The 26,828-nt window shown below is 40.7% G+C and overlaps 1 protein-coding gene across 2 annotated transcripts; it reads left to right on the top strand.

Annotated features, from left to right (window-relative positions):
• On the top strand, positions 1-26,413 carry ARRDC3 (arrestin domain containing 3). 2 transcript variants are annotated; one of them, XM_086960911.1, is made up of 8 exons: positions 12-524; positions 4,922-5,003; positions 5,645-5,792; positions 7,707-7,809; positions 7,977-8,233; positions 10,029-10,191; positions 20,831-20,979; positions 23,694-26,413. In XM_086960911.1, exons 1-8 carry the CDS (start codon positions 245-247, stop codon positions 23,748-23,750), a joined length of 1,239 nt encoding a protein of 412 aa, XP_086817037.1. In that variant the 5' UTR covers positions 12-244; the 3' UTR covers positions 23,751-26,413. The 2 variants fall into 2 exon arrangements, with proteins under 2 accessions (XP_086817038.1, XP_086817037.1); XM_086960912.1 differs by lacking the exons at positions 4,922-5,003; positions 5,645-5,792 and having other exon boundaries at positions 1-524.
• The last annotated feature ends 415 nt before the right edge of the window (positions 26,414-26,828 follow it).

The following is a 26,828-nucleotide window of genomic DNA, read 5'->3' as shown; positions in this document are numbered from 1 at the left end:
AGCTCGAAGCCACCCTGTCTTTGTACAGAGACCGCAGAGCTGTGAGTAGCATGACAGCGGCGTCCAGTGCTGTGACTTTTTTACACGAAACCCCAATGAACTCGTTACAGGAGAAACACTGATCCCTGCCAGCATTTTTCCTGCAAGGCAAAGTAATTAATCAGTGCAATACGAGAGATCACATTTTTATATGAGATCTGAAACGTTTTTTCTTAATCTATTTTTCTAAGCTTTTGTTACAACCATGGTGCTGGGTAAGGTGAAGAGCTTGACCATAACATTTGACTGTCTAAATGACAGTAATGTCCCCGTCTTCTCCAGCGGGGACACCGTCTCAGGGAGGGTGAATCTCGAAGTGACTGGAGAAATAAGGGTCAAATCTCTGAAGATTCAAGGAAGGGGACACGTAAAAGTGCGCTGGACTGAATCACGGAATGCCGGATCCAACACTGCCTACACGCAAAATTACTCCGAAGAAGTAGAATATTTCAATCACAAAGATATCCTGATTGGGCACGAAAGAGGTAAGTGATAAAAGATGTGGAAATGTGCATTGCTCCTAACACCATTTTCCCCTCCGGTACTGGCACCTCTACATAAGCGCTTTAAAATGCACCGGATGGAGGGTGCACATCTCGTGCTTCTGCTGTTTTACGTCTCACTGCCAGTTGCAGGAATCTTAGCATAAAAATAAGAAACATTTGTGTCACACATATTTTAATATAAATTGCACTATGTGCAAAAACAGTATATGTGCATGTCCACGATTGCTTCATTGTTTAATAGTCTAAATGTGTTACTTTAAAGCAAGGGCATCTGACATGCGTAACTCACTACACGTGTTTTTTTTATGTTGCCTATAGTTTAAAACTGAAATGCGTATAAAATGTGAAATTACTCGCCCTTTATTCGGGGAGAGGGTAATCTTAAATACGGCTCACTCGACTTTGTAAAGTGCAATACACATGGTAATGGATCTATACATATGTATATTGCAACTTGCTGTGATTAAAGGTGCTGTTTTATAGATATTACGGCGGAGTACTTGCCGGTTCTAGACAATTACACTTGTGAACAGCCTCGTAGAGAGCTTATCTCGCTGTGGAGATATGGGGAAGTGAGACTCTTCTTGTTTTTCTCAAGTTTCTACCCTTTGTTAGAAGCGGTTCAATCCTGTTTGGGACCAGTGGTTGGTGTGCAGACTGGGGGTGGGGGCTGCTGCGCCTCTGCCTTACATTGGCTGGAAGCGTCATGTGTTGCTGACCTCTCCAGGAGTGTTCCATAAGACAGCGACATACAAGTTTTAAGTTGCATTTATTGATTTAATACTGATCAAAGTTACATTGTATGATTAATTCGTGTTTGCGAAGAACGAGGATTCCCATTTACTACAGTTTGATGATCGGAACGGAACTTTGTTTTCTTCTCGCGTGGTTTCTAATCAACCTAAATTGATTACTGGGTACATTCGGGGGATGGGATGGCTCTGGTTTGATTTCTTGCACTAACTATCGGCTCATCAAACTGGCACTGAAGGGTCGAGTTGTCTGCAACGTAGGGTTTTATTTCAACGTCACTGCTTCTCACACTATCTTTGCCCTGATCTCACCACGCGTTCTCCGCCCCTTCCTTCCTGTGGATTGGCGGAGCACATTTGTTTGTGCGTTGCCAAGGCGACGTTGAAATTTTGTCATTGGCTGACGCTGTTGCCAAGCCCGAGGTGGACAGGTTTTCTTACCCAACTCTTCTCAAGAATGAGCGCATAGCAGCTATTAATAGAATAACTATTGCCCACGTTTTGTCTGTTTAAGCGGCTCCTGGAATGATCCAGAGGATGTATAGGTTCTCAATAGGCGTGAATCCGCCGACAGATTGTGAGCACTGGAGTCAACTAGCCACGTTTTCCAATACACACTTTTCGTTGCAATCATAAGAAGTGGTATGCTTTAACGTTTCCCATTCTTAAGCGTATTATTCTATAATATTCATTAAAATAGTTATGGATTAAGAATTCATAACCAAATACGCTATTAATTGCAAACCACGCGTTTTTAGTCGTACGTCGACTATCACACCATAATTATTTAACGGAAACGGCGTTTTAGCGGCGCTGTTCATGCCTGATCTTAGAATGGATTCCATTCAATATCTATCCCGCCCTCGGGAAACGACATTGGTTAGGTTTGTACTATACCGCATCTCCGGAAGTAGGGGCCGGGGCGGTGCTTGGAGGCAAGTAGGCTAGGCTGTGCTTTTACGTCACGTTCTTTGCATATGAGGCGGTGCTGCTTGCTGCCTGGATCTGCTCTCACCGGTTTAGGCCGGTCCTCTCCTGCTCCAGTTCCAGCCTGTGCGTGATTGACGTCTCTGCAGCACTTGTTTACCACATTCTGCCCGAGACTCAGCCGAAAACTGCTGAGGTGGCATAGCAAATGAATAAGAACTTTAAAAAGGTCGTAAATACACGCTTTTTATTAGAAACTGAACAGCCCGTGATAATATACGAAATATATGTTTTTAAAATGTGCAAATAAAGGTCGCTCCCCAGGCTGTTATTAACTAATGGCAGAATTATTGACGTTATATCTGCCCGAATAAGTATGTTCATTCGTATAACCCCCTGTTGGTTTGTCATTTGATAAATCCTAACATAATCGAATTTCGATTATCTCCAATTGAACAAGCCCAGCGCCGCGCCTTTAAGACACCTTGACATCGGTACCTTCGAGGCCACGCTGTATGCGCTGTCGCTTTTGTTGACCCGTCTCGCTGTCTTTTACCAGGTAACCCTACTGGGAAATATTGTTTCCTGGCAAACATTCTTTTTGTCATAACTCGCCAAGTTATTCTAGCAAATCATTTACCGTGTTTTAAATCGAGTGCTACTAGTAAAATATGCTTAAACATGAACACACACGTATATCACGAAAAATCAAATCATACATTCGAACAGGATAAAATGGGACTGAAATACATAATTAAATATTTTGTTGTTTTATTTCAATGCAACTAGATCGCTCGCCATCCTGCCCACGCCTACAAGAGCCTTCGAGACCAGCCTCTGTAAGAAGGATGGGCAAGTTGTTTACTGCAAGTATTGGCCCCTCCCAAGCAGCCTCGGGCGATAAGTCTTCATTGGTTTAACAGAAACCTGGGGCAACGGTTACTGCTTAAGAAAATAGACATATTTGTTCGATGCAAAAATGATAGGCTACGAGTTGCAAATGTAAAACCGACCGTTGTTTTGATTTTGGGTTAGCCTCAATCTATCTGCAGCATATAGTCCTTGTGGTGTGGGGTAAGGAGAAGGGCGCTCGAAGGCGAAGGCACACGAACCACTAAGACACTACAAGGAATGCCGCGGAGTGGAAAGGATGAAACACTTGGGATACGGTTGAACAGTTTTACATGGTACCAACAACACCGCCTGCTGCAAACTCTCAAAACCGAGGCACACACATTGGCGTTTCTATGGTCGTGGGACTGGCGTTACACATGCCAGATATTGAAAAAGAAACGATGGGTATTTTTAAGAAAGCTAAAATAACTCCGTTTTTGTCCTGGAAAGTAAAACGTCTCCTGTTTATATCGTAAGTGTTCGCATTTATGACACGGGCAACAAACATTCATGGGACTGAGAAACGGTAAAGGGCAGCATGCTATCATGTAACTAAGGAACATTCATAGGGATACCTAGATTTCAGGTGACTGAAAAAATAGATGCATGCAGATTGTACCGAAACGTACATTTCGACTCGCCCTTTTTTGTTGCTGGATGCAACCCACCCTTGAATCCCTTTCACTCTGTCTAAAGCTAATTAGTGCCAATGGGATCACCTGTCCATTAGGCCTTCCTCACCCTTCAGGAGAATTCTCCAGCTTCTTTGATTTTTGAACACTGCAAATATCTGACTAATTTCTCTTTGGAGATTCAGTTCGGTCAGAGATATGACTTGATAAACTTGCCTCATGTGTAGGTTCAGGAAGTAGGCACACAAGGTCTGTTGATTATCATGGGGTTTAGAATGATAAACGGGCGTGCCCAGGCCATCAGCCACACGAGAGGAAGGATAAGTAGCTGTGAACTGTCGGGGCTTAAACCAGATGGCTGGATGAATTTAGGTGCTGAGGGAGACCAAAGTAGGCACATGGTGCACTTTTGTCAATGGCCACCACATAAGTACCATTTATTTTTCCGTGACCAAGATGTCACTTTTCTTCTATGCCAGCAGCATGTCCCAGTTTTCAGGTTTGGAAATCAGGCCAACCTAGGTTCGCAACACAGTTGCAAGTTGCAGTTATATTTGGATTAAGATCTCTAAATGTTTGAACCACATTTAATATGCGTTTTACAATTAGAAATCTCTTGAGCACAAACCTCTGTTAACCATTTATTACCACCTGACAGGTCACCTGGAAAATGTGTCTTGGACGGACCATTTGTTTTTATACGATTGATATTTAATTTGGTTCTACAGTGTCCCACAACAGACCTCCCTCACACGTGGTATTTTAAAGTACCCTATAGGATGCTCTACAAAGAATGTTAATGACAAGGCGAGTGGAATGGTTGACCCGTTCCGAAATGTAGAATCTGCTGATAGAAAATAAGCACCATACATACTTAGCCTATTTTTATAGAATGTGTGCTATCTTTCAGTTAACAGATGGTATATTGTGTATGCCTTATCCATAATACCGGAACTTTATGAATCTTGAGAGCAGTTTGAAGTAGTAGTCTCCAGTACCCTCCCAATTTCCAAAGTTATCTGTCCTTTTTTTTTTCTTCTCAATTTCTTTAAATGCCCATCGTTTATTCTGACCTAAATCCACAGTGCTTGGTAAAATGTGCATAGATATATAAGGAGCTTTAAAGTGGTATGATTTATGCATGGTAACATCATTCTATTTTAATCCCTAGATGATGACAACTCTGAAGAAGGTCTCACCACTATTCATTCAGGAAGGCATGAATATGCATTCAGCTTTGAGCTTCCACAAACGTTAGTATTTTTTTTTTAGTAAAAAAAAAAGAAATACAATCAGTAATTGAAAATCTGATATGTGGAATGTTCATTTTAATTAAACCTTTTCAGTGGTAGCAGGTTAATATATGTATATTTGCTGCACCATTGTAAACTTTGAAAGGCAATTTATTTCATGGGCCTTTAACAATCTCTTATTAATGGGTATTCACAAGTAATAACTTTATATTCTCTTTAGAATGGTATCCCATTCTCTGTTACTATATAATTTGATTCATAAATGTGCTCCTTATTATTAGTCAAGTAGAGCAACATTTTTCATTTAGATGGGGATATATGTTATCTGATCAGTCGTAATTATTTTAACGAATTAAGAACAAACTGATCATGATGTAAGCCATTTATTTCTTGGCCACACATTCTAGCTTAATTTATATATTTGGAAAAAAGACTGAAATCCCCCCCCATTGCTATGCCGTTCTATGTTATTACTGTACCATGCAAAGCATGAATACCTGTTTGGCTTCTTAATTTATTCTTGACACTTTGCCAGACAGTAGTGTTGTGTTATCTGTATGAAGTCATATGCTTATGCTCCACTCGAATGCGATTCAGTTTCTTGAAAGACTAACCGCTTTTGACCTTTTTATCTTGCACAGACCACTTGCTACCTCATTTGAAGGCAGACATGGCAGTGTACGCTATTGGGTGAAGGCTGAATTACACAGGGCTTGGCTACTACCAGTAAAACTGAAGAAGGAATTTACAGTCTTTGAACACATAGATATCAACACTCCTTTGTTACTGGTAAGAAATGAGGCTTTTTTTTCAATCTGCACTTAGTGTATTGTCGAAAATGCCTCAACCTTGAAGGAGTGCAAAGTATTGTCCAATTGTGTAATTCATAAGGGTGGTTGAAAAACCAGTTATTCACTGGTTTCTAGAACTGAGGAGGTCTCCAATTTGATTACCACTGCCTTCTAGATATGTTATTACTAAGACATGCCTCCCAGTAAACATTATTCCTATTATTAGAATCATAGTTATGTACACTGCCTTCCTGGTATGCCCTCGGTGAATCATGACCACAAATACAACTTTTTTTGGTATATTGTCCACATAGCTGTAGTCTTCTGAAGGCTGATCATTCTGTATGGAATGTGCACTGTGACTGGCTGAAACATGGAGAAAATAAAAACCATAGTGTATGGCTGAATATTTGCCTCCCATATTGTGAACCGAGGCAGTAGAATCCTATTAGGCCATAGTGCTTATGAAGTTGGAAGAGGCCCACACTATTAGTATACAGTCCTGTACTGTGGCTTAAAAATGATACAACTGTAAGAAAGTCGTTGAACTAGTTTTGGTTTATTTGATTTTACATCCCGTGGGCATGATATGCACCTAGTACAATTCATATTTGCAAGGGAACTGTTGTTAATGTGTGTTTTTTATAGTTAACGTTTTGGTACACATTGGCTGTTATGCTCAAGATTATGTAGTTCATTATATTACCAACATACATTATAAATCTTACAGCCTGGACCCTTACAGTGAATATTCCAAGAAAACGTAATTTTCATATCTTGGTTTGGTTTTTTTTTTTTTTTTTTTTTTTTTTTGGTTTGAGTTTTTGCAGCCGCTTTATGAATCTTGCAAGTATGTTTTTGGTCTGATACATTTTTCAAAACCAACCCATTACCCTGCCAATAAAGCATTCTCTTGCCAATAAAGTAAGGGATCTGATTTCAAGGTTTAAAGCACAGGCTAAAACGTGCAAGTTTCTTTCACAGCACCCGTCACTATTTACCCACTGCAACATCTTTGGCTAACCATGTTTGGATTTATTTGGGCATCATCTGTACACTTTAGACGTTGAAGTTTCAAACCTCTTCTGAGACATTGGTCTTTTTCTCATTTTATTCTAGATGTTGGGATCTACAAGTTCAGGATTTATTTTTTAGCACGGAGTGAATGAGTGAATCTCACCCGAAACTTAGGCATATTTAGCTACTGCTTGTACGATAAGCAGAAGGCCTTGTCCTAATTTTTTTGCCTTATTGCTTTTATGTGTTTGAATTGTAATCCCAGCCATTTGTCGAAAGAGTTAGTTCTAGGGTGCATGAACACTACACCAAGGATGTTGGTTTTCTTGCGTTGCCAGCACCTCAACCAAGGTTGGTAAAACGCACATATTAATGCAGGTAACACATGGTTATTTCTTTGCCCGAGGTTTGGTATACATCTTGTTAAGCTAATCTTACTGTGAGAAATTATTTAGCTGAGACTTAAGGTTGGCAGTATATATGCAGTTAGTCACATGAAGATATTAAGAAACCCTCAATTTCTTGGTTTTTATTGTATTGCTCTCCCTGAAATGGCTATCATTCCATCCACTTCAGTGTTGGCTGCATGTAATCTGTCCGTTACCACCAGTTTCTGAACTGTTTTTAAATGCAAGACTAGCTGTACAACTATTAGTCCTTGACAATAAGGCTTCTTTGTTTTGTTAAACAAAATGCATTTTTACACACATTTGTAACAATGCTGAAAAGTTGTTTTTCAAACCTGAAAGTTTGGGAAATAATTTTCTGTCTTGCAAATACATCGCTGCTGCCTTAATCTTATTAAAATAAGCACAGTTTTAAACAACCGACCACTTAATAAGCTTGAAGTATTCTTCAGAACATATGTTCATGCAATTGTTTTCCTTTCTTGCAGTCACCCCAGGCTGGCACAAAAGAGAAGACGCTATGCTGCTGGTTCTGTACCTCAGGCCCAATATCCTTAAGTGCCAAAATAGAAAGGAAGGGCTATACACCTGGTAAGTTGCACATACTTTTTCTCTGAAATTAAGTTTTATTAACCACACTGTATGTGGTAGAACCAGTTGTCCCTTAATATAGTTATGGTGACCATGACTGTGTACGGTTGTACTTCGTTAAACTCTAGATTATTACACTTATGGTATTTTCTTTGTTTTTTGTGCAGGTGAATCAATTCAAATTTTTGCTGAAATTGAAAACTGCTCTTCCCGAATGGTAGTGCCAAAGGCAGCCATTTACCAAACTCAGACCTTCTATGCCAAAGGGAAAATGAAAGAAGTGAAACAGCTTGTCGCCAACTTGCGTGGGGAATCGCTGTCTTCTGGAAAAACTGAGACCTGGAATGGCAAACAGTTGAAAATTCCTCCAGTTTCTCCCTCCATTCTAGACTGTAGTATCATCCGTGTGGAATATTCGTTAATGGTAGGAATCTGTACATCATTTTTAATGATCCTGTTTATTGGCTAGCGTTCCCTCCAGTGAATTTGAGTAGTAAATAGTAACCCAATGCAAATCAGGAAAACAGTTAGACTGGAACTTGTAACTAACCCTGGGCAAAGCACTACGCTACTGTAGTCTGCGCAAATTCGCACTACGCAAACTGCACGTAGCACAGTGCAAACATGCGTAGCATAGTGCAGCGGTCATTTTTTGCTTGTTAGCGGTCCTCAACGTCAAATTGGCGACCGCAAGCAAAATAACATCCTGGTGAGACTTTTTCCTCGTTCGCAATCGGCAACATCAAGTTGCAGATCGCAAGCGTGGGAAAAAACTCCTGGCGAGATTCTCAATGCGGGGAGGTCAGGTTTCTCATAGCGAGTGGTCGCAACCGCTTGCGATGAGAAACTAATAGTCCGCGCTGAGAAAGCTGCCGCTCGAGTAAAAATCTACTTGAGCGGAAGAAAACTGCAGCTCGCACTGCAAGATGCCGTTCTCAATAATTGCACAGTGCGGACAGCATCCGGCACTGTGCAATCATTGAAAACTGCATCTTGCACAGTGCGAACAGGGTACTACGCAGTTCGCGTAGTGCACTGCGGGTAGATACGCGTAGCACAATACTTTGCGAACTACGCCCAGCCCTACTTGTAACCAAACTATTGGTATGCAGAGATGAGGGATGTGTGTTTTGCCATTTATTTGTTGGTGTGTGTACTTTCTCGAATGGTTATGTAATGTTGAGTTTAGCTGTGATTCTCTTGTCATGTCTGACACTGGAAGTTCCTTCCTGTGGTTCTTCAACCCCTACCCAGTGATGTTATAGTTGGCTTCCTGGAGGACTAATCCACTCAATTTGTTGTCTCTCAGGCACCCTCACTTTAGTATTTTTCTTCTTAATTACAGTTTTTTTCGTTTTTTTTGTTATGCTGCATAAACGTCTTATGGAGGGTGTAATTCTCTGTGCCAATGGACCTTGGCAACCCATTCCTTTGTCACAGTCCAATCTCAGGGCAACAACACCTGATTGTGATGGAGTGCCACTCTCCACTTAAACCAATCTCACAGCGAAAACTTACATCTTTCTCAGTGTAATCATTTGGGGACTTTAAAATGTAGGTAAAAGTAAAATGCTGAAAATGGTATAGGAGAGGGGGGAAAAAGCTATAGAGATGGACCATATTGCAGTAACCAATTAAAGTGTAATTTTGCTATTTTGTGAGGAAATATTATGACGTTTCTTGCACAGTAAATGTGAGCAGAATATACTATTCAACGATAGCCTGTCCAGAACCTTTTTTAGGCCAGTGATTTGACAGTGTAGCTGGCAAGGTGGTGTGATGACAACAATATACCTAGTGTGATTTGAGTCTGCCCCTTACATCTATTGGCTTTCTTCAACTAATCTTATTTCATCCCCATGGCTTGAGACTTTGTTCAGATCTTGGCCCAGCCGTATTCGTCTCTTACCTGATGTAATTGGCTGATTTCAGTTTTCTGCCTCCACTTTAGTGCTTGCATTAAACTCTGTGAGGAAATTCTTTAAAACTATAGGCCATCTTTCTGTTGTTGCTGGGTCCTTCTAATGTGTCTTGCTGTAATATGCTAAGTCTGTATGCAGTAGCACTCTAAATACAAACACGTTCGCTTTGCCAATGCTAAATTATTTAATGATGTTCAATGTTTCCACACAAACTAAAATGTAGTCTTTAGATATGAAAGTGCAAAAAGCCAAATAATGCACTTTTCTAATCTTGCTATTTTATGATGCTTTTTGCAGGTATATGTGGACATTCCTGGCGCAATGGATTTATTTCTTAATTTGCCGCTTGTCATTGGTACTATCCCATTACATCCTTTTGGTAGCAGGACTTCAAGTGTCAGCAGTCAGTGCAGTGCAAACATGAACTGGTTGGGATTTGCGCTTCCTGAAAGACCTGAAGGTAATTTATTTTTCCTTCGTAAAATGCCGTGCATACTTTTAGTGCTGACCATTGTGCCTGGCTGTTTTGTGTGTGTATGTGCACAACACTAGCAAGGGCTGTCTCGGTTTGAGACTAGAACATACATTTTCGCCATAAATTATTTTAATGGAATTAAGTTTCCAACACAACCGTTGTAAAATTCCTTGAAAAGCCAGGTGACTCGTCTGGGAAATTTGAGAGTGCTAGATTTTGTTGCATCATAATTTCAAGTTGGAACAAGACAGCATATTTTACCAGTTCTACATCTTATGAAGGGATTGAACATAGGATTCCAGTCTGATCGCAATAAAATGACTTACAAAACAGTGAGAGCCTACTGTTGTTGCCTATTAAGCAACTCAAGGATGCATTATCGACGTTTTTTTTTCCATTCCGGTAGAAGTAACCAGTACATTGACACACTGACATTTTTATATCTCTCATTTCTGGGAAGGAAGTTATAGGACAGCAGTGCTGTATTGCACATGTAAACTGTTAAGTACCTAAAAGCGTCCCCATGGCAGAGTACCTAAAATTAATACACTACAGGGGAGGGTTTATGTGCAGAGGGCCGGGTAATACCGAAATAAAAAGCGCTAATGTTGGCAGGTTTTGTGAAAATCTTAAATTAGGTTTACTTTCTGCTTGCCTCCTATCGGGAAGTCATTTCCGGAGTGTGCTTTCAAAACTTCTTGCACATCTCAACGTAACAAGGATCTAAGGGCATATTACCAACAACTAGCGATAATTATCGCTATGTTGGCTTAGCGGCAATATTTTTATCACCGAGCTGCGGTGAATTTTTTTTTTTTTTTTTTATCGCTTAGGAACCTTGCTATTATCAATGTTTATCTCCTAAGCCAGTGGTTCCCAAACTTTTTTGACCCGTGGCTCCCTTGATCAAATTGGCAGTTGGCCGTGGCTCCCCCCCATTTTTTTATCGGTGGACGGGTGGGTGGGGATGTAAGCCTGACCTTGAGAGTACTTCCTGTTGTTTTCCTTAAATTAATTGGGATGCAATGAAGGTATTTAATCATATTTGTAACAAAATAAAAAGATAACAGTTGAAAAAGGGGAAAAACAAACTTTTGTTTTTTGTGCTGATACGTTTTCTCTCATCGAGAGTAAATGCGTTGTGAACTCAGGCGTGGGAGGCTGTATTGGAGCCAGTGACCATACTGATGTTTCAGCAATATTTTAATGCCCTCCCCTTTCAAGGACCATTCGAGAGTTCTACTGGGTTTGGCCTAGAATAGTTTAGAAAAATGACGATGGCCCTGTCTGTAAACGCACATTTGAAGATGTTTTTTTTAAACAAAATACACTTTCTTTTTATGTAATTGTAAATGCATATTCCCTATTGAATACATGGAATATGCATTTACAATGACATTTTTAAAAAGTGTATTTTGTTGAAAAAATCTTCAAATGTGCGTTTACAGACAGGTCCATCGTCATTTTTCTAATCTATTCTAGACCAAACCCAGTAGAACTCTAGGTTAATCTGGAGTTAAATTCCACCAGGTTAAGACTGAGCCACTCGGTGTTATCATTGCATACTGGAGGAAACATGCACCCAACAGGCAAACACGCATGCGAAAATTCATTTAATACACCCCTGTCAACACTCTCCCCCTGTCTGCCAGAACCCTACCAACACTCTCTCCCCTGCCACCCTCTCCCCCTGCCTGCCAGAACCCTACCAACACTCTCCCCCTGCCCCCGGATATCTCCCCGTCTCTTGTTTTATGCCTTGTGGCTGCCCATGCTTGCTCCCTTCATGACCTCTCCTGCCCCCTCTACCCATGTCTGTCCCCTTCGTGTCTTGAGACTGTCACTTCTTTCCATGCCTGCTCCATTCGTGTCCTCTGACTGTGTCTTCTATCCATGCTGCTCCCTTTGTGTCTTCAGACTACCCTACTCTCCATGCCTGCTCCCTTCATGCCCTGAGACTGCCCCTTTCCTCTGTGCCTGCTCCCTTCATGCCCTGAGACTGCCCCTTTCCTCCATGCCTGCTCCCTTTGTGCCCGAGAGTGCCCCTTTCCTCCATGCCCTCTCCCTTCGTGCCTTGAGACTGCCCCTTTACTCCATGCCTGCTCCCTTCGTGCCCTGAGAATACCCCTTTCCTCCATGCCTGCTCCCTTCGTGCCCTGAGACTGCCCCTTTCCTCCATGCCTGCTCCCTTCGTGCCCTGAGACTGCCCCTTTCCTCCGTGCCTGCTCCCTTCGTGCCCTGAGACTGCCCCTTTCCTCCATGCTTCTCCCTTCGTGCCCTGAGACTGCCCCTTTCCTCCATGCTTCTCCCTTCGTGCCCTGAGAGTGCCCCTTTCCTCCATGCTTCTCCCTTCGTGCCCTGAGACTGCCCCTTTCCTCCATGCCTGCTCCCTTCGTGCCCTGAGAATGCCCCTTTCCTCCATGCCTGCTCCCTTCGTGCCCTGAGACTGCCCCTTTCCTCCGTGCCTGCTCCTTTCGTGCCCTGAGACTGCCCCTCTCCTCCATGCTTCTCCCTTCGTGCCCTGAGACTGCCCCTTTCCTCCAAGTTGGTAATAGGAGATAGCGATGTTAGCGACTGTTTCCAGTCGCTAACATCTTGGCACGCCCACTTTGCATGTCATTAGTGATAAATTTCCCAATTGCCCAAGATGGTCGCTATCTCCTACTAGCTGTCCCTAACTGGTGTTAGCGACAGCTAGGTAATAGGGAGATAATTTTATCTCCACTTTCTTGGCTTTTAAAGCCAAAAAAGCGGAGATAAACCCACTTGATAATATGCCCCCCAGTTCGCCAACGCCTTGTAAACTGAGGCCGTATTCTTTCATGTTCTCGCTCAGGAAACGCACTTTCTGCAGCTTTCAGCAGGGTTCGCTTTATATGCGCTTCAAAGTTAGAAAACCCCGCGGATATTTTTGGGGGAATATCCACAAAAGTATGACTTTAAAGTAGGAGATGTCATGGTCCGCATCACAGTAACACATGTTCCCTCTTTTAATGCAGTGCATATGCCGTGCTCAACAGTAAGTAGGCCAGTGTTTTGCTTGGATTTTCTAATCTGAAAAACCTACAAATTCCCAGACAATAAATCGGAAGCTTTAGAAATTGTAAATGCAACTGTGTGAAGCAACCTTTTTTTTTTTTCATTTCAAGAAAATTTTATTGATGAGAATAATGGTAAGAATAATGAATATATAATGCAATACAAGTGATACAATCGATGCAATAGAGATATGCAAAAAGGGCTAAAATTGATAGGAAAATCAAGATATTAAATATAGATAATGAACAATAGCCCATGAGAGCTATAGATTTCATTCAAGTAAAAACCTCTACCAAGGCCTTAAAACATATGTATCACTATAAAATGTGGAGAAGGGGATAGGGGAGGAAACAGAGAGAGGAAGAGAGGAGAAAAAGAGAAAGAGTAAAGAAAGAATGAGTAGGAAAAGAAGACAGGAAAGAGAGAAGAGAAAAAAGAGAGAAGAAGGATTCCCACATGACTAACCCAGCCTAGAGACCAAATAGCAGACAACAATTAGACAGACACATCAAAAGGAAATTGAGGAACCAACCCCTTGGAAGACAATTCCATATAATCATCCAAAGCTTTCCAAACCCCACTAGAGATAGATGGAGAGAGGTGAGCTTGATCAACCGAAGTATGAGCACTACGTAAAAAGGAGACCCAAGCCCACCACGTATGATAGGAAACCGATGAAAAGGATTTCCACTCCATAAGAATAATTTTCACCGCTACAGTCAGGAGAAGATCCAACAACTGTAACTCCAATGGGTCTAAACAAAGAGGAGTAGGGGCAGCCAGTGGGCCTAATAAAATTACGGGGAAGGGAAGTTGGAGCTCAATACCAAAGATAAGAGAGAGATGTTTCTGAATGAGGTTCCAAAAAGGTTGAAGCAAGGAACAATGAAAGAACATATGAGGAAAGTCGCCTGCCACCAGGCCACAGCTCCAGCATAAGTTGTCTTCTTTAAGGTGAAGTGAGTGAAGCCGTACAGGCGTCCAATGAAGAAGATTAATAGAAAAAAACTTAGACTGCATTAAAGAAGGTGCGATTTTATTACGAAGAGAGAATTTACCAATTGATTGCCAAGTTTCAGAGGAAATATGTTCTGTAGTGGCATGATCAAAATGATGTAACCATTTACGATGGGCCACCGTCTGGTCAGGGAGTGAAGCAGAGGACAAAAATTTATAAATTTTGGAGGCAACATGACCAGATTTGATCCAAATATTAAAAAGAGAGATAGTAGAAGAAGTAGGATGAAGACGAACTTTAGCAATGGCCACCTTAATTTTAAGAAAAGTATAAAAATCAAGATTTGTTAAGGAATGGTTCTGAGCCAAGGTAGAGAAGGGTAATGGTTCGTCAGAAGCACCATATAAATGTTTAACAAGAGAGATTCCTTTGTCTGCCCAATAAGAGATGAGGGTGGGAGAAATGATAAGCTTAAATTTGGAATTCCTCCAGATAGATGTCCACCTGGTTTTATGCAACGGAATTGCCACCTTCTTATCTATTTTACGAACCGCCGCAATTGTATCAAGAATTATAGACCGGGAAAATAGGATATGCAAAGTGGATGCAGTGCAAAAAGAGGCAGTAGGCAAAGGAGATGCTAAATGCTGTTCTATGAGCAGCCAAGAAGGAACATGCAGAGATGGCGGAGAAAACCATAAAGCACCTTGAGACGCCAAAAAAGCAGTCTGATATTTCTCCCAGTCAGGAAAATTACAACCTCCCATATCACAAGGACGACGCAAAAATTTGTAGGCAAGTCGAGCACGTTTGTCATTCCACAAAAATTTAGAGGTCAGAATATCGATTTCGCGAAAAAAGGAATCTGACAATTTAATCGGCAGCATGGATGAAACAAAATTAATAATCGGAGTGATCATCATTTTGAGAGTTTGGAGGCGACCCCACCAAGAAATATGTTTCGGAGACCATGTATCCAAAAGACGACGCACCTTAAGTATAGTCTGAGATTCATTATAGGCAATAGTGGTAGTCAAAGTAGAACAAAAATAAATCCCTAAGTATTTCAAGCGTGTAGACTGCCATTTAAAGCCCGCTGATCCCATATGCGAGGGGAAACAATAGGCATTTAAAGGGAACATTTCCGTCTTGTCTTTATTTAGGGTATATCCGGAAACCGAAGAGAATAGAGAAATGATGTTAGAAATAGCCGGGATTGCCAGAGCGATATCATCCGAAAAAATAAGAACATCATCTGCGTATGCAGCAGTTTTAATACAGTGAGGGCCAAAAGAGAAACCCTTGATATCAGGATGTAGGTCAATCAAACGAAGAAGAGGATCAATGGATAATAAAAATAAGAGTGGGGATAAGGGACAACCCTGTCGAGTGCCCTGACTAAGATTGAAAAAAGAGGACGTCGCACCATTAACTCTAATGTTAGCTTTGGGTTGAGAATATAAGGACATAATCATATTAATGAAAGAGTCACCAAGATTGTGCGCGCATAAAACCGCACGAAGAAACGGCCAAGAAACCTTGTCGAAAGCCTTTTCCGCATCAAGGGCCAAGGCCGCGGCAGGAAGTAGAGAGCGTTTGGCAACACCGAGAACATGACAGAAAGTGCGGACATTGTCTCGCGCAAGACGGCCTTTCACAAATCCATTTTGGGAAGGATGAACAAGAAGAGGGACAAAGGATTCTAGTCTTTTGGCCAGGATTTTAGCAAAAATCTTTGCTTCCATGTTAAGGAGAGAGATAGGTCGGAAGTTTTTAGGATCCGAATGATCTTTCCCCTCTTTCGGAATCACTACAATAGTAGCTTCAGCGGACGTACCCGATACAGACCCATCTTTAATAAAAGAGTCAAAAACAGATTTTAATTTGGGGACAAGTGTAGGGAGAAAAGTTTTATAAAATAAGATTGGATACCCATCAGGACCTGGAGCTTTACCAGACCGAGTAGCTTTAATCGCAGACTCGATTTCGTCGGGGGAAATCGGTTTATTCAAAAAAGAGCGATCAGCATCAGAGACCGACTGAATCGGAACCGATTGTAAAAAAGCTTGACACTGGTCAAAAGAGGACTGATTAGAGGGAGTATACAACTTATTATAAAAGTCACGAAAGACTTCCAGTATCTCTTGTGTTTGGAATTTTTTAGAACCGGCGTGGTCAGTAATAGAAGAGATCTGCGAGGATTTAAAAGAAGAGTCCTGAAATTTTAGTGTAGCAGCCAAGATTTTCCCAGCTCGATTTTTTAACAGCAACTTCTTTGATTTTTGAGCTTGTACCCCAATATAGGCTCTTTTAGTAACAATGGTATTATATTTGTATTTAAGTAACTTTATTTGTTGTAAACAAGTCGGATCCTTAGAATGCCTGAAGGAAGCTTCCAAAGTCTTTATTTCAGATGACAAGTCCGTAAGTTCTTTTTTAATAGCCGAATTACGTTTGGACATACATTTAATGACCTGACCACGGAAAGTACATTTAAAGGAATCCCATAGAACAATTGGGGAAGAGACAGAGCCTTCGTTCTCACAAAAAAAGGTATCAATATCTTCAGAGAATTCAGCAACCTGAGAAGAATCATGTAAAACTTCGGGATTCAATCTCCACGAGCGAGCTCGTGAACGAGGGGCAAACGATGATAAAGTAAAAGTGACAGCAGCATGATCAGAGATTAAAATAGGATGTATAAGCGGAGAAGAAGAAGATGAAACAAGAGAAGAATGAACTAAGAGATAGTCAATACGAGAGAAGGAAGAGTGAGGCGAAGAGAAGAAAGAGAAATCACTACCAGTGGGGTTATGAAGACGCCAAATGTCTTGAAGCTGAGTAATGGAACACATGTTGAGCATTTGTTTGTGGGATTTAGGAGGACGAAACTGGAATGCAGAATTCCTGTCTAACAGAGGGTCCATTGGTAAATTGAAATCACCACCAACAATAAGATTGCCAGAGTGCGGGGTGTCATTTAGTTTTTTGGTAACCGATTTCCAAAAGGACGAATCATCAATATTAGGTGCATAAATATTCATCACATACAAATCATGCTGGCCATCCGACAATTTAGATAATAACCAACGACCCTCAGAGTCATGCTCAGAAGAAAGGAGCGATAACCCAGAATTCTTTGAGACTAATGTAATAACTCCATTTCGTTTACCCAGGGCATCAGAACAACAAACATCCGAAACCCATTCCTTCCTCAAAAACAACGCTTCTTTGTTAGTGAGCTTGGTCTCTTGAAAAAGAACCAAATCAGACGACAGGGATTTACAATAATCTAAAATTTTTGACCTCTTCACCGGATGAGTTAACCCCTTAACATTAAGGGATAATACATTCAAACCCGGCATGGAAAAACATAAAAATCGAAAAAAGACAACATGGGTGACAGAAACAAGACCAACGACAGAACTACAAGGAGCCAATCATCAAACAAAAGAACCACATTAGGCGGGTAAATTTGGGGAATCCAAGAAAAAGAGAAAGGGAGAAGAGAAGAAAAGAGAAAAGAAAGGAGGGAGAGAAGAAACAGGAGGGAAGGCCTAAAAGAGACCACCATCATATTAGGGAGAACGTGGAGAGGTGAGTAAGGGACCCGTACTAGGCAAATAAATAGGTAATAGCAATAGCCCCAAAGAGATATGGTGACCAAATAACAGGAATAGGGGAACTGGTAAGAAACAAAAGTAGCAGCACACAACAACTGAAGAAGATAAATAAGTAAACTATAGCTAATAAAATACATAAACACATTTAGCTAACAGTCTAATAAAGAGAAACATAGTTATAGTACCAAATATAAGAGAACAAATTCTAAAGAGAATAATCAGCAAGATGTAAAGCATGAACACTAGAGTACAGCATGGCAAACAAAATTTAAGTCCTACAAAAGAAAACTGCATAGTGAATAAGCAATTCATAACTGCATATAATAGCACTAAGACGTCGACAGCATATCAGGGAGAACGTGGAAAGGCAAGTAAGGGACCGTACTAGTCGAAAAAACAGTTGATAACAATAGCCCCAAAAAACTATAATATCCGGATGGCAGGAAAAAAGAAACTGGTAACAAACAAAAAACAGTCCCGCCAAGCAGCTTAATAACGTAAATGAGCATACTCTAACTGAGATAATGTATAAGCACATATAAAGCAGTCAATGTCTCGAAACATAGCTATATTACTAAATATTATTAGAAAACCTGATAAGAAAAAAAAACATGAGGAAAATCATGAACAGTAGATTAATGCATGACACGCAATATGTATATCCTAAAAAAAAAAAATAACTACATATTCAATGAATACACTATAACTATATATAAAAAAAAAACATTATATATGTGAGAGAAGAAAAGTAGGAAAATATCAGAATAGGAGGAAAAAAGAGAAAAAAGAAGGATAGAAAAAATCCCCTACAGAAAAAGCAAAGTAACTATAAAGAGAGGAGCATCAAAAAAATGGAGAAATAAGTCGAAAGAAAAGATGACAGAGATGAGAAATAAGAATAATGGAAGACAACTAAAAGAGCAGCATAGAAGAAATGATTAAATGAGTAAGAAGAAAGAACGAAAAGTTGAAGAAGCGGAGTAAAATAGGGGAGAAGAACACATTAAAGAGATACTAAGAGGTACTATTAGAAAGAGAGCGATAAAGGGAACAGACAAGTATGAATGTCAGAAAGAAGGATAGAACGGAAATGAGTGTGAACATAAGAAGAACAGAAAAATATCATGACCATTTATGGACATTAAGGTCGGCCCATAAGCACAACAGGAGAGAAGAGAGAACCAAACATGCAGAGAGATACATCCAGAGATAAGAAGAAGACAGTTCAAGTGCCCGAGGCACCAGGAGACTGTGCAGTCGCTTTTTGAATCTCCATCTCTATCTCCAACTGGTTGTCCAGGAAAGTATTTAGATCAGCCGGTTCCTCAAAAATTTTAGAACGTCCTTTATAAGTAATGCGGAATTTCGATGGACCAGAAAACGAGAAGGGAATACCCATCTCAGAAAGACGTTTACGAAGATTCAGGAAGCCTTTTCTCCTTATAACCGTATCTCTGGCAAAGTCCTGAGAAATTGAGATCCGATGACCTTCCCAGACGACTTGTTTAGCTTTCCGCATATGAGAGAGAATCAGTTCAGTATGCTGATGCCTCAATGGTTTAAAAATGATTGCTCTTGGCTGGGTAGCTGTCTTAGACCGAAACGTTGGAACACGGTGTGCTCTTTCTATCTCAAAGTCTCTGTGGAAAGAGATTTGTAGGGTATCCGGAATCCAATGGGATAAGAACTCTATCATAGATGAAGATGATTTCTCTGAATCCTCCGGCAGCCCAAAAATGCGTAGGTTAGATCTACGATTACGGTCCTCCTGCTCAGTTAGGTCTCTGCGCAACGCCGCCATTGAGCGCTCCAAGTGGTTGAGGGATCTGGATTGCTTATGCATACCATCCTCTGCACAACTGATTCGAGATTCCGTAGCAGATACACGAAGAGAGAGGGCTTTAAAGTCATTCCTGATAGCAGACACCTCCACTTGTAATAAATCCGTGTTAGTTTTCGTGGACTGCGCAATATCATGTACCTCATTAAGGCGCGTTAAGATGGTGTCCAGCGTGGAGGTAGTGTCTGACTGAGCAGACTCAGGCGTAGGAGACACCGCCTTAGGTCTTTTCAGTGACGTACCAACATCTTTAGCGTCTTTGTTACTCATGGAGCGACCCATACTTGTAGCCATGAAGGAGTAACCACAAAGAAAAAGTATATAGCCACTGGAAGGAGAGAGAAGAGCCAAAACTGCGCAGCCTTCAGCCCAAAATAAGAAATACAGCACACTGAGCTGAATGGGCACTTATAATAAAATAGCGGCGGACTTATATGCAAGGCAGACAGGTAGCCAAAGAATGATAAAGCTACAATTAATGCAGGAGGGCACAGCACGGAGTTCGCAGGAAAAAATCTCCACACCTGAATGAGAAAGTTGCACTGAGAGAAAAATAGCGCGTAGACAGTCTAATTCCCAGCCAAGCAGCAAGAAAATAGCATAAAATAGACAAAAACGTTACCAAGTGCAGGCATCATAAAAGAAACTCACTGGGCAACCCCCACGACCTGCAACATTGTAGCGAAGCTGGCATTCCTGAGGAGAAAATGTCACTGCGTCAGGGGAAGGAAATGGCGGCCATCCGTGAGGAAAACGAGCGTCAGATACAAAACATGCAGCCGGTGTCAAAAGCAGCAGGAAAACCTCAGCAAACAGCTCCCCTCACATTCCGCTGTTGCAGGCTGCCTTTTCCGCTCACAGGGGCAGTCGGGGAACGGATAAATCAGCCCGACGGGAGAACTCGCCTCGGAGCTCAAGCGCAGTCCGCCATGCAGAAGCGGCGCGCAAGCCACGCCCCCGTGTGAAGCAACCTTTTGGTATCATCTAAGCTTTGTGAATGAGGCTCACAGAAGTTACATTTTCTTGGGGTCTATTTCAGAAGTATAGCGGCTTAGATTTAAGCGTCTTTTGAATTAGTATGTGGATGTCCCTGTTTTTGAATGTGTGAAAACTGGCATGCTGTTTGTAGAATAAACCTAACAGTCCTTTGTATTTTTCTTCCAGCACCCCCTAGCTATGCAGAAGTAGTTACAGATGAGCAAAGGCAGTGCCTGTCACCTGCATCTGCGTGTGATTTTGAGAGGGCGCTTCCAGGGCCACTGTTCGCATATATCCAAGAATTCCGCTTCCTGCCACCACCCTTATACTCTGAGGTAGGTTTTCCGAATCTAGGGAAAGAGACTACTTATTTTTGTGCAACATCTCATGGTGTTAGAGGTGGCTAATCTTCTTTTGGTGTTTTTTTTTTTTTTTTTTTAATATTCCAAGCCTCAAAAATGAACCAAAAATACAATTAAAATGTATTGATTAATTTGGGGTGTAAACGCATGAGGTTATGTAAAATGTCTGAAGTGGAAAACCAGTTGCAATGGCATTCTATCTGAGAAAGCTTCAAGAACGTCAGAGGGGTGGTAGGTTTCTAAAAACGTATAAAGGCAGTGAGCAGTAAGCTCTAAAAGAACCTAGACTGAGCGATCCAGAACCTAGAAACAGATTCCAAAAAGCATTCTTAAAGGGAAGTTAGAATGTGTGACTCAAAAGAAATAACGCTTAATGTTAAATTACATTGATGTGTTTTAATTTAAAAGTAATTGAACTGAATTGCAGAGACGGCCATAAGGCTCGATACTAAACCTTATAGCACGTCAAAGTAATTTCTGGCCTCCACAGCTTATCATAATCCATGTGAGCTCATGAGCAGTGCATTGAGGGGAGAGAGTTACAATGACTTTGATTACCACAGCCATTAAACTTCAGTGGTTATGTGTTGTAACCATAATGTCCTTTCAATTAAATCCAGTTTGGGGGGGGGGGGGGGGGGGGGTAAAGTGGTACATACTATTACAAAAAGCAGCAGTGTAAAGAATACAACCGCACGAATACCTCCCTATAGCTGTGGTCAGTAAGAGACCAGTGATACTAAACAGTGCTACCGCAGGCTGCTCCCCTGCTGTTATAAAGTGCAAATAAGTCTACTGCAAGAGAAAAGGACTTCTACAACATATCACTAATTCCTGGCGCAGATAATATTTAAAATAATAGGCAGTCATTTGTAATTTGAAGCAAAAGAGAGCTCATTTATTAATAATATTGGTGAAATGTATTGACTTCTAACAATATCATAATTGTACTTGAAGCTTTGACATTTAGCAAGACCTAATGAACACAATCCTTCAAAGTAACTTTATCCACAAGGTGTAATTTAGGTTGGATGACATAAAATAGAACTGGATGAAATCAGCACAGCCAACACGTTTCTTCTTCTAAAAAAAAAAAAAAAACTTGCTCAGGGCCACTATCGTGTAGCACCAAAGGTTGCTAGCACTTAGGATAGGTATCAATTTTGAAGCTGCGTCTAGATAAAGTAAGTCTCCAAAAAGTGAAGACACTGATGTGGTGTATTCCACCAATCCAGGGTGAAGGGTGTCACGGTTGACAGCAATTAGTGTAAGTCAATTAGTCAAGATGCACATGGATATTGTACAAGCAAGTCACTAGGAAATTAAGCCTCTGATGTGGTGTGATGTTCCACAAATCCAAGGTGAAGCGTGGCACGGTAATAAACAGTAATGTAAAATTCACTGACCACCTCCTTGATGAGGGGTTTCTTTGTGTCAACTCCACTTATTAAGTCCAGAGCTCTCATATCTTTCATAAGACACAGAGAAAACATTCTTAACAGGAATTTAGAATTTGTGACTTAGAAGAAATAACGCTTGTTAAAAAAAAGATATTACATTTCAGGGCTTTTTTATTTATTATTTCATGGGTATATTTTTGTGATGTACCACACTCCCGTTCCATGTATCCATGTTGTTGCCTTCAGACAGTCCCTGGGCCTGCCTGGCCTTGCACTGGGCATATTTTGCTAGCTGCCAAATTTAATGCGTAATCAGCAAACCGTGCCAAAGTTATTAGAGTTTTTGCCCTCCATTTTTCTATTCCCCTGACAGATCTGCTCAAAACACAACATAAAGCAACACGTTCTAAACATCATACACGTTTTGTGTAGATTCATCAAATAGTGTCAAATTGTTTAGCAGAAACATTTGTTTAACCCTTCCACCCCTCCCCTATTGAACATAGCCCTATCACCCCCTCAATGGATCCGCATGCAACTACTGATCAGAGTTACACCAAGCCAACACAAAGACACTTTCTTACTTCGATTGATGACGGGAGAAAAAGCTACATATTCTAATTTTTAATTGGATTTGCAAATCTTGATTTGCGCATTACTGGCCCAGATCTAAAATGTCACATTTTTGTCACTGGGGCAGGTTTTAAACGCAAATTTCTGAAACTATGGAAAAATTTTACACCAAATTTTGTGTAAAGTTCTATATACAAGTTAAATGTATTATTATTTAGCTGTTCGGCGGTGCAAAATAAAACTATCACGGTTAAAATCATTCCACTTTTGGTGTGTTGCCCCTGAAATGTGTTAGTCCCCTGCATAATGGATCTGCATGCAACTTGCCTTGAGAAACCCAACGTGGATGTCCCTATGTCCCTTGTTTAGTTTTTGTAGGATTTGTCGTGGAATGTATATTGCATGCATAATCCATGTATGCCTTAGGTCAAGCAGTTTTGTCAAGTTGACTAGCTTTAAACCAAGGTCTTTAACTAAAAGCTGGAGTTGCAGGTTCTTGTAACATGCACTCTTTACGGCAATAAGCAGTATGTGAGGTGTAATAACAAGGTTCCACTGCAGCAATAAATGTGTAATATGTGTTGCATAACTAGAAAATCATTGCATACTGCCTCTCAGTTAGTAGGACCTTTTGAACAGAAGGCAATTTACATTTAAAAGGAAGACCAGTTTGCTTTACTTACATTTTAATATGTTCTATTTTTTTTAATGTAGGTTGACCCTAACCCGGATCAGCCCACAGACGAGCATCCATCGTGTCCTTCTCGTTGAAGAGATCAATAAAAAGCAAGTTCTGAAGAAAGGACTGAAGTTTACTGACGGTTCTCAACTGAGAAAGGAGTGTGGAAGACGTATCAGGGAGATATGTTTTCTAAGAGATTGATTTGCCGTTTCCAAGAAAACATGGAATACGTGGCATCAGCAACCTGTGGTTATGAGTTAAAATCCACAGCATACCCAAAAGACTGCTCGTCATGCTTCGAGTTGAGCTTTCTTTCCTCATGTCTGCACATGCGAGTAGTCCTGTCATTGGCAGCCGGGCATGTAGTTCGTATCGGGGAACTCGCCACGTTGTTAAAAAGAGGGGTCTATACCCTCCCTATTTGCACTTGTTCAGTGCTCATGTTGTGTGGTTCAGTATCACTACAGCTTTTGCTCATTAACACCATACTGATCTTAACATGTTTGACTTGCCTGCGATCTGCACAACCAGGAGCTTAAGAACGCGTCGAGAAGCTAAAAGAAGAGAAATGCACTGACGTTTTTTGTACGTTGATGTAGCTTGGACATTATCTGCCTATATACATGCTCAGTATCGTCCTTTTTGGCTGACCATATTTCTGTTGCCTCCTCGCCTTGGCTCAAGTGGTGGATTTATTTACAGACATCAACTTCCTTCAAGTCAGTCCTTGTTTTGTTTTAATAGAACGCAAACATATTTATTATGTTTAAAAAAAAAAGACAAAATTATGGAATGTAATAAGAAATACTTTTCACTGTTGTTTCTCTACAGAAATATGTCGCTTTACTGCTGTTTCCACAAGCAGCAGCCAGTTAAAAGATGTACACAGTGGCTGAATCTCAGGTGGACACATAATTTGCAAAAGAATGAGGTCTTTTTATGCTCTTTTGATGTCGAGGTTGATGCCCTGTTGGCCTGGGATTGAAGTCGGTGTGGATAAAATCACATCCACATGCTGTACCGCTCTGTAGATCTAATGATGGAGGAAGTGGCCTGCACCAGAATATGCACAAGGCAGCAGCACCAGCATATGCATTGCATAGGCATCAAAGGGGACAGACCACACTAGCGTGTACACACGCCACCGTGCACACAGGCTTCAAGGGGTACTTCAGCTATATTCTCTTTGTAAGACAAAAGGCTACCCCTCAACAGTCCAGTCGAAGTGCTCAGTTTTAATTGAACACCTAAAACACATATATGTGCTTGGTCGTTAGGATGAAAGATGCATATGGGTTAAAAGATTCATGAGTTGTGCAAGAGGATCTTTTATATTGTGCCACTATCAGGTTTACAAATAAGCTTTTTTTGGTCAGATTTATAGCACAGGGGCCACATTCTGAATGTCAGCACTAATACATTCAGAATGCCAAGAAGTTTATCAATGCATTTTTGCATTCACATTTTTGGTGCCCTTTAATCTGCAAAAACGTAAGGAGGAATAGGGCAACTGTGGCACGTGCTTGTTTTTCTCAGTAAAACTTGGAGTGTGTATTCTGCAAGGCTTCACTAGGGGAGCTTGTTCTAATATTAGCTGCAGCCGACGTGTGTTAGGCAGTGGTTGCACAAATGTGATCCAGAGAGGTAGCACATACCAACAGCACAAATGCTTTTGTGCGCTTTCAGAAATACTCATTCTACACGTGCAGTTATTCAGAGTTGAGACTTAGTTTAAAATGGTTAAATGCAGTGTTTTCACCATTGAACCCAGGAAATGAAGCGTTACAACAAGAAAAAGGCATTGATAATGGGCTGTCCACTTTCTGGTGAAATGCTTTCTTGCTTTGAAATCTCTTTTGGGCTTCACATGGGTTTTTGTAATAAGTGTCCTTTAAGAAAACATGTAAACTTCTTTTGAAAGTGTTGCCGGCAGAAGAGTATCAAATATTCGATTGAGTCGCGTTTTATGTGATTCAAGTTTAAGGACTACGTATTCACCAGGCTAAAGTTACACAAACAACTGCAGGGTGGCATTTTAAATGTTGCTCGCCTTTTGTGGTAATGTCATCACACTTCTCTAACTACTGCTATCATATGAAATACTTGGTGGGCATTCAGTGAGATTTTGGTTGGGCACGCCCCATGTTATTGTTCAATCTTTTTTGTTTTTTCTTTTTTTTAAAACCGACATGGGAACAAATCCTCATGCATAGCTTTGAAACAACTCTCGCAGAGAAAGTAGGGTTCATCAGTAGCCTATGGAACACTTTCTAGGATAGAGCAGTCGTATAGCCATTATTACTATCGCTTGACAGTGTGGTCAGACAAACATTTCTTAAAACTTTATTAAATAAAGTTAATGGGAATATTTCTTTACTCTGTTTTTAGAGGCATTATTTTTTTACCTAATTTCCTAAGCATTGGTCAAATCCTGAACGGAAGCTAGAGGTTCTCCAGTATTCAGATAGTTTCCTGATCTTGAATTGGGAACAAATAAGAAAGACCCAAATAGTTTCCTGATTTTGAATTGGGAGCACATAAGAACGATCCAAAATCACAGACAAAGTGCAATATTAAATGTTTGCTTTTTAGAATATATTCCATGGTTATTTGTAAACATATTTGTATACATTTTTTTTTGTTTGGTGCTGAACATGTCGTGTAGGCTCTGTTTAAAGGAAACATATGTGGAAAATTGTGGATATTTTCCCATTGCACTTCCTTATGGAAAAAATAAACAATTTTGTATAAACCCTTGTGTTACTTGTGACTTTTTATGGATATATTTGGAATGATCTGTTAGTAGAAGTTTTAAATGTATTAAACATGTCTGCGGCCAATAATACAAAGCATAGCTGCCTTTCAAACAGTGTTTTATTTCCTCTTTAGCTGCACAAGAGCATTTGTTCGAGGCCGCTGGATATATTCTGTCTAGTCGTTTAACATTGGGCAGCTGCATCCTGCTAGATCAAGCCTCCTTTCTCAGTGATTAGACAACAAAGTGAGTTATTCTTGAGTGCTCTGTGAGGGGTTCCAGCATAGGTCTGCAGGGAGAGGTTTTACAGAGCTCTGAATTTCTCGAAGAATAAAAATTGTGGATGATAGAGGTCATGTTCTCTTTTTTTTTTTTTTTTTTTTTTTTTTTTAAGTAGCACAAGATTGTTGGA

The sequence above is a fragment of the Lissotriton vulgaris genome, chromosome 3_1, assembly GCF_964263255.1.
Source record: "Lissotriton vulgaris chromosome 3_1, aLisVul1.2, whole genome shotgun sequence".
NCBI lineage: Eukaryota > Metazoa > Chordata > Amphibia > Caudata > Salamandridae > Lissotriton > Lissotriton vulgaris.
The sequence above is the reverse complement of the archived record's forward strand: the minus strand, read 5'-3'. Positions and strand labels throughout refer to the sequence as shown.